The sequence below is a fragment of the Peromyscus californicus genome, unplaced genomic scaffold (genome assembly GCF_007827085.1).
Source record: "Peromyscus californicus insignis strain IS unplaced genomic scaffold, ASM782708v3 Scaffold_15__1_contigs__length_86483966, whole genome shotgun sequence".
Lineage (NCBI taxonomy): Eukaryota > Metazoa > Chordata > Mammalia > Rodentia > Cricetidae > Peromyscus > Peromyscus californicus.
The window spans coordinates 67,210,559-67,218,748 of record NW_026294447.1 but is presented as its reverse complement, the minus strand read 5'-3'; the positions used below and the strand labels follow the sequence as shown (position 1 = coordinate 67,218,748).

Genomic DNA, 8,190 nt, shown 5'->3' with positions numbered 1-8,190 from the left:
ACTGTCTGCTGATTGGGCACCAACAGTATTATTACACAACATATTGAACTACAAATCTGATCACTTATGCCCAGACTTTATATAGGATTTATAATCCCCTGCATTTGTCATTTGTTTCTTGTTTCTTTACATACATTTCAATGAAAAATTTTCAATTCAAGACAATTACCAAGACTGAACTGAGTGTGAGGAGCATGCAAACAGAAAGAAAGAAGCTAAACTTATTAGAATCTCAACACACTAACTTTTTATTCAGTTTGATTCAAAATAATATTAATCTAATAGTGAAATAGTTTGATATAACATCAATCAACATTTAAAGTATATTATGTTTCAAAGTATGGCTCAAGGAACACCCATTGCTTAAATGCACTTAGACATAACAAGACAATGTTTTTTATTGGCATCATTGACACCTTTGAACAATAGCCTCGTAGATAGATTAAGGTTTAACCTTCCTTTTCTTTGGTGGCTGTTTAGAGACTTTTAAAGAACAGATAACTCATTTCAACAGGAATCTACTGATATTTACCTCTGCAGAATCTTTAGCTAAGACACAGAATGCCAAAAAACAAGCTTTTGTTAGCTTGACCCCTTCTGCCTCCTAACAACAGAAGTTATCCCTAAACGAAGCTTTTATTTTAGATGTATTGATCTTTCATGTTAAGTCTCGGCCTTTTAAATACTAAATGCAACCAAGGGCCAACAACCTGAGGCCTTCTAAAGACTGAGAAGGAAGCAACAACATGAAATTTCTTTGAATTGCTTGGTGAATTACTTCGAAAGTTTTAAGAGGTCAATAAATCCTGATGCTATGAGCTAAATCTAATGGTAAATAATTAATTACATATCTTAGACACTATAATCTTTATCTTGGTAAACAAAGAAAACACAGCTTTGCCAAATAGACCTTCCATCTACATATTATCTTAAAGGCAAATATTTAAATATTACCAAAAAAAACCAGGGTCATATTTTGTTTAAATTAGACATTAAAACTGAAGATAAAATGTAAATGCCCATAGTTTTCAAAGGGGAAAAAAATACAAATTAACTGACCTAGTCTTTTATCTGAGTTTATTAATACCATTTAAAATATTACAAATAAATCAATTACATTTCATGCATTTAAAATGCAAGTCTAAAATGTTCCAGAGAAAGGCTTTTCATTTCAATGTGAAATATCCAAATTATTTCAACATTACAATGAATAGTTAGTTTGCAGACTCTGCAAACAACACTTAAATGTAGTGTCAGGAGTGTTTGTCAACAGTTAACAATATCACCTTCAGGAAATACACAAAGGCCAAAGTTAGTCGAGTATCACTTGGACAATTTATTTAATACATGGGTTTGGCAGACCCCGTTATTATGAAGTATAGAACTCTCACTTTAACTATGCCTGAACTGCCAGCAAATGCAAATAAGTACATGCGCCATTAAATTAAATGTCATCCAACATTTATCAAATAGTGTCTTAGTTACAGCTTGATACCTATCTAAATTCATATTCGAGCAAAACTAGGCCCGGAAAGTGCGTGTGTGGCTCTGCACCTCCAGAATTGAGTTCAAAAAAACCTGCAGCTCATCAGAACCTCAGCAATAACTCTTAATATTTTCTTCTGACAAAAAAGAAAAAAAATCAAGTTTACTTCAATATATTTTCAAATATTTATCAGAAGTAATGTACAAGAAAAATACTATACAAAATCGTCTCCTGGACAATGTACCTCACACCTCACACCGGCGGAGTCATGTTTAACGGGAAACTAATCTAGAACGATTTTCCAGTTGTACAAACCATTAGGTTCAGATATATTTTACAAAGAATTTTAATTTTATTTCCTATTTCCCTCTTTTGGCATTTAAACTACAGCCTCATCTGAAATAAACGATAGCTTCTTCACTTGAGTTTAAATCACAAAGAAAAAAATTTAATCCTAAGATATTCAATGACTTGCAATAATTTACAGAAATGATTAGATAAATTGACTATTGGACTAAACCAAAGGGGGAGAAAAAAAAAAGATTGGGAGACTATGCTCGGGAATGGTGAAACGAGGTAGAAAAGGACAAACACGAAGATAGTTAATCTGGTCTCACCGGAAAGGGGGTATTTTTGCATAAGAAAAAGACACCTACCCTCACTCCCACCCCCACCCCATAAGTTACTGCGATCAAAATAACTTTGGAATCAATATTAGCAGTTTGGAGAGAAAGACGTGCTCACAGGCAGAGGAAAATTATCTAAACCGGAAGCTAAGAGGAAGGTTGCTTGTTTATTTTTTCCTCTCATTTTTTCAGTTAAAAAAAAAAAGTCACAAAGATGAAAGACGGTAGCGGCATTGATTCCCCTTCACAGGACTCGCAGCGGTTCACCCGCAGGGCACAAAGAACTAGGCAGAGCTGAGCTGGAAGAGCTAAATTCTGCTCACCCGGTCAGGGTGTAGCAGGCCTGCGCGCAGGGTAGTGCTCAAAGTGGGACAGCTGCCCAAGGGGCGCGCTCGCGGGTCCAGGCCGGAGTGCCTTGCCTGACCTCCAGCCTCTGCCTCCCCACAGCTCCTGCTCAAGCTGGCTGAGCACTGCGCTTTCCGCAGCCCAAGAGGCCGGGGGTCTACCAGACATCCCATTCATCCTGTCCTAACTCCAGAGGCTTCTGCCCCCTCAAAGTTCCGCCAACCCGGAGCTGGAGGAGCGGGTTCCCACTGCGCCCGGTCTCGCTGTCACCGTGCAGGAGGGAGCCAGGGCTCCAGCCACCGGTGCGTGCTTACTTACTGTCCACATCCCTTTAATAAAGTAGGAGAGGGAAGCCGGAGAGAGGGACAGGGAGTCGGGGAGAGAGCGCGAGACAGTGAGCCGACACTGGAGCCCAGGCCAGGCATACAAGCCAGACAGGACCCAGGTGGGAGGCTGCGGAACAGTCACTCCAGGCCGTTGCGGTGGCCGGGTTCCGGGGTCTGCAGCAGCTCGGGGGAGTGGCAAGGCGGGCTGCCCGCCGCGCTGTGCTCGCTATCGGTGTCGCTGCCTTTCTTGCCGCCGCTGGAGCCCGCCGAGCCGCCGCCGCCACTGTGCGTCTTCACATGCTTGCTCAGGTGGTCGCTGCGCATGAAGCGCTTGTTGCACACCGGGCAGGCGAAGCGCTTCTCGCCCGTGTGGGTCCGCAGGTGCCGCTGCAGCTCGTCAGAGCGCGTGAAGCGCTTGCCGCAGAACAGCCAGTTGCACACGAACGGCCGCTCGCCCGTGTGCCAGCGCAGGTGCGCCTTCAGGTGCGACGTCTTGCCGTACACCTTGCCGCAGCCCGGGATGTGGCAGCTGTGCAGCCCCTTGCGCCGCAGGCTCGCCCCCGCGGGGCCCAGCCGCTCAGCCTCCTGGCAGTTGGGGCAATCGCAGGTGGCGCGGCCCGAGTAGCGGCGCGCGGAAGAGCGTGGGGAGCCCCCCAGCGGCGCTGCGGGCCCCGCGCTCAGCATGGAGCTTCCGGCGCCGGCCAGCGGCGACGGGGCCGAATCGGGGTAGGAGCCGGGCAGTACTGGCTTGAAGCCGTCCATGAGGTGCTGGCCCGCCGGGCTGAGCAGGTGAGACGAGGCACCACTGCTGAAAGCCGAGTGGCTCAGGCCCGAGTAATCCGAGTTATAGCCTCCGAGCGGCGAGTGCAGCGACGTTTGAAGACCCCCGGCGGCCGGGTGCAGCGAGCCAGGCAGCGCAGCCGCCCCGTTGGGGTTCTGCACGTCGATCCAGCCAGCGCCCACGTCCCACCAGCTGGAGGCGCCCGCGGAGCCCACGTCGCCCGCGGCGCCCAGGCCCGGGTGCGAGGGCTTGAACCACGATTCGTACGGATGCGCCATGCCCACGCGTGGGTAGATGCCCTGCAGCCCGTCCACCGACGTGTGCACCTTGGAGATGAACACCGGCTGATGGGAACCGTCCTGCGAGTGTGCCCCGGAACCGCCGCCACCACCCCCGCCGCCGCCGCCGCTGCCCCCCGAGACGCCCGGGGCCTGGAACACGGAGTAGTCGTTGGCGAAGGGCGAGCTGGAGGCCGCGGCTGCCGCTGCTGCGGCCGCGGCGGCGGCGCTGCTGGAGGTGAGGGAGAAGGCGCTGGAGCCCGGAGAGCCGCCGCAGCTAAACGAGTCGGACACCAGGGCCGCGGCCGCTGCTGCCGCCGCCGCCGCCGCCGCTGCGGCCGAGGACGAGCCGCCGTTCCGGGAGGCCCCAGACACGCCGAAGCTGGAGAGACTGGAACCCACTACGTTGCAGCTGCTGGAGGAGGAGGACGAAGAGCGTTTCCAGGGGTGGAAGCCTTTACCGAAGGAAGAAGAGCTGTCCGACAGGGAGGAGGGAGACGGACTGGGGCTGCCGATCTTATTACAGGTAGCAGCAAGCATGGCCAGAGGAGTGGATCCCAACCTCGGTTCTTCCTGAGACCCGGAGAGGAGAAGAGGGGTGGGGGAGGGGTGGTGGGCAAAGGGCCGGTGGGGGAGGGAGGAAAGAAATGTGCATTAGTCCCCCAGTAGCCTCTAGACGCCCCACTGCTCCCCTTCTCTTGCTGCCGCACGCCACCACCAACTCACCTGACACCCTCAGCTGCCCCGGTGCCCGGCTGCCTCCTACTCTACAGGAAGGGACAAGTTTGGCTGCGGGCGTCTGATTCCGGAGCAAAGCGCCACGCTAAAGAAGAGTTTAACAAGAATTCTCACCTAAGACAACACTCTCGTGTGCACAAAGCCCTAGACGCTTTTGATCAAACGAACAGAAAGTCCAGACTGGGGCGGGAGAAGTTTCCTCTGCCGTACTACCTGGGGAAATCACTGGATTGCATTCAAAATCGCTACTCTGCAATCCAGAGACAGCTTTGAAAATCCTGTTCAGGTCCCCCTCAACCCATCCTTGGTTGCTTCTCCCGGGCCCAAAGAGGCCAAACTGTAAGGCTTACTCGCTTTTCCAACCTTTCTTTTAGTTTTCTTTCTTTCTTTCTTTTTAAGTACATCTAAAATGGTAGAAATAAGATGAGTTCAACGTACCTGCAATACAAGGTGGGCTGAGGAAAAAATTTTAAGGGGAAGGGGAAGAATCCGCAGTATGCCCAGGAGGGGAAAACTTTCTCGCGTTCCCTCTCGAAATCGTAGAGTGTATTAGGGGCTACGCGCAAGTCTCCCGGGCAGGGAGCGGCCCGGCGCTGCGAGGTGGCGGGTCTCAATGCCCTACGAACCTTTCCTGTGCTGAAAAAAAGTGGCTCTGCCTCCTCTCCCCCCTCTTTCTTTTCTCTAAACTCACTTGTACTTAAGGGGGGGGGGGGCTCTCAATAGAGAGACTGATAGCCCGTGGCCTGGCCGGGGTGACTTTAACCCCCTCCGATCGGTAATAAAAGGAAACTAATTAAACCAGCGAGAGAAGATCCTGAGACTCACCCCTAGAAGTGAAGTTGCCATCACACAGAAGCGCCCTCCTCCTCTCAGAGGATCTTTTTTATATTGATAAATCAGAGGCAGTGTTTTTTTTAGAGGTGTGCAATACAATGATCAGTTCCGCCCATTCCGCCACAATTGTAGCTCCCTCTCCGGCTTTGAAGTGCCGCGGAGGCGCGGCCAACCAATCTGCGGCCTCGCCGGGCCGCGCCGCGCGCGCGCCGTGAGGTCATCGGCGCCGGCGGGAGGGGTGTGCGAGTGTCGCAGAGTGTGTGTGCGCGCACGCGCGTGTAAAGTGGTCGCGAGTGTGCCCCACCACAGAGAGAGCAGTGCAGAGAACGAACGGAGGGGTGGCTGGGGCAGGGTCGCAAGGACGTGGCCCAGCAGGGGCAAGCAAAGGTCGTGCAACCACTGGGAGAGTGTGGGGGATAACTGAGTGTGTGACAAAGAGGGTCAGGGGACCGAGCTGGGAAGTGTGTAAGGTAACTTTGTCCCTCTAGCCTAGCGAGCCGGGAGCGACAGTGCGTTCAATCCCGGGTGGGGAGAGACGTGCGCGCGTATTAAGTGTAGGTGGAGGGTGGGTGCGCGCCTGGGTGCGCGCGATCGAGAGGGAAGAGGGGTGTGTGCGTGCGCGCGCGCACCAAAACTGGGGGTGGGGAACAGGAACAATACAATAAAGTACGTGCATAAGAGATTGACGATCTGGAGAAACTGACTGCGAAGTTGAGTGAGGCCGGGAAAATAAATATTCCCAAACCCTACCTCAGTTACTAACTTCCTCTGCCTCCTTGAACATAAAAGATGGAGTGATTTTTTTTTCTGTTTCTTGCCTTCCTGGAGTCTGTCAATATAGTTTTGAAGAAAATCTTGATGCTTACCTTCCATTTCCTGATGTTTCATCCAAACAGAAAGATTGAAAGTTTGGGGAGGCGAGGGGGTGGTGATGTGGGGCATGTGTGAACCTGCGCCTTAGAATCGTTACTTTGATCTGGTCACCCCTTACTCCCTTTTCCGAGGTGGGACTCGGCTTTGGAAACGTACGTCCTGGAGGAGGTGTGTTTGCCCCGTGGCGTGCAGTAAAATTACAAAAGGATTAGATGGTGAGGGGAGTAAAAGGGGGTGTGTTTTTCCCCCATTGGATGAGAAATTGAGGAGCATTTTACCCAATTTAGAAGTTTTCACAGGAAACCCCACTGTGCCTTTCTGACAGAAAAATCAGAGTGACCGAAATCTGTTGGTTCCATTTATGTAAGAATGGATGTGAGCTTTTGACAAAGCTTGGGCTACATTAGGGAGGCATCTGTGGTTTCAGCAGACCATCTATGAGTGTGTTCGAGTCATCATGTGCACTTACTTCAAATTCGCTGCGTTTTAGTCACTTGCTTGCTGTTTTTATTATTAATTGCCTTCAGAAATGTCATTACAGTTCTCTAGTCACCACAACCGAACTTCTTAAACCACAAAAAAGCCAACACCAAAATAAGGGGAAATCCAGTCCATGGAATCCTGTTGAATATTCATGCTTTTAAAAACCACAGTAATTCCTATTTCACCTGGTCATGAAAACTCCCAGTAGTCGAATTTTAAGGGGGAATTGATTAAAACGTGAGTACACGAGAGAACTGCTCTGTTTTGACTTTGGAGATCTCTCTCCCTCCCTCTCTCTGTCTCTCTCTGTGTGTCTCTCTGTGTCTCTGTGTTTCTCTCTCTCCCTCTCTGTCTCTCTCTGTCTCTCTCTGTCTCTGTCTCTGTCTCTCTCTCTCTGTCTCTCTCTCTCTCTCTCTCTCTCTCTCTCTCTCTCTCTCTCTCTCTCTCTCTCTCTCTCCATTGTTGTTCTCAAATGTACTGCAGCTTCTGAAGACGTAAAAAAAAAAAAAAAAAAAAAAAAAAAAAATGCCCCTGGGTTTTGCTGAAGTCCAGATCAGGCTTCATCGTTTTGTGTAAGTTTCACCTGCACTGTTGAGGCTGATGTTTGTGATGCACGAGTTTGCATTTCTGAGCCTTTTTTCATGTGTGGGTATTGACTGCACATCATATCTATTGATTAAGGGAGTAAGGGACATCCACATACTTTGAAGTAAGTGTGAAGTAAATTAATGAACTGCTTTCTTTCTCTGAAGGCTGATGCTTACCATAAATGTCGTGTTTCTCCCTGCAAGCCCCTCTGAATGATTTTAGCGTGTTGAGAAGGCGTGACAGGCCAGCCCAGAAGGAGTAAGGGGTGGGGGAAGGAGGGAACTCCGTTTAGCAAATAAAAGAGAATTAACTTCATTGCTTTGGTCTCCTCCTATAATGATATTCATTTTAAGAACCTAATATACAGTTGTTCAAATTTGGGGTTTAACTTTAATCAATACCATCATCCTCAAAGGTGGAGGGAAGCGCTTTGAAGGAAGACTCCTTCTTATGAATAGTTATTTTATCTTTTTATCCTCCTATCTTCTGGAAGGGAAAGAGGCAAGACTTAAAAAGTTAAATGCTGAGCATGAGAGTAAACAGAGGCGTTAACTACTGTTTCCTCAAAACTGCCAGGAATTCAGAAAAACTCAGCATCACGTGACTGCAATTTTGAGCTACTCAATTTTAAGCTAACTCTAAGATATTTCATTTGTATAAATGCATTTTAGAATCACATGTCATTCTTCCTATGACAATGAGTCACAATGTTGGTGTGAATTAGTGAAAATACTAGATTCTTCAATTTGCATGAGGTTTGCTTTCAGCTTTGGGGGCTTTGCAAAGGTGTGTGTGTGCAGCTTTCATTAGAAATATATATCAGTGTGTCGAT

At 48.9% G+C, this 8,190-nt stretch overlaps 1 protein-coding gene across 3 annotated transcripts; it reads right to left on the bottom strand.

Annotated features, from left to right (window-relative positions):
• Nucleotides 1-1,060: 1,060 nt before the first annotated feature.
• Nucleotides 1,061-6,002, bottom strand: Sp8 (Sp8 transcription factor). Of its 3 annotated transcripts, none has more exons than XM_052739204.1 (2): nucleotides 5,406-6,002; nucleotides 1,061-4,415 (listed from the first exon to the last, which is right to left on the bottom strand). In XM_052739204.1, the coding sequence occupies exons 1-2, from the start codon at nucleotides 5,424-5,426 to the stop codon at nucleotides 2,922-2,924; spliced, it is 1,515 nt and encodes a 504-aa protein (XP_052595164.1). In that variant the 5' UTR covers nucleotides 5,427-6,002; the 3' UTR covers nucleotides 1,061-2,921. The 3 variants fall into 3 exon arrangements, with proteins under 3 accessions (XP_052595164.1, XP_052595165.1, XP_052595167.1); XM_052739205.1 differs by lacking the exon at nucleotides 5,406-6,002 and adding an exon at nucleotides 5,019-5,390; XM_052739207.1 differs by lacking the exon at nucleotides 5,406-6,002 and adding an exon at nucleotides 4,569-4,998.
• Nucleotides 6,003-8,190: the final 2,188 nt, after the last annotated feature.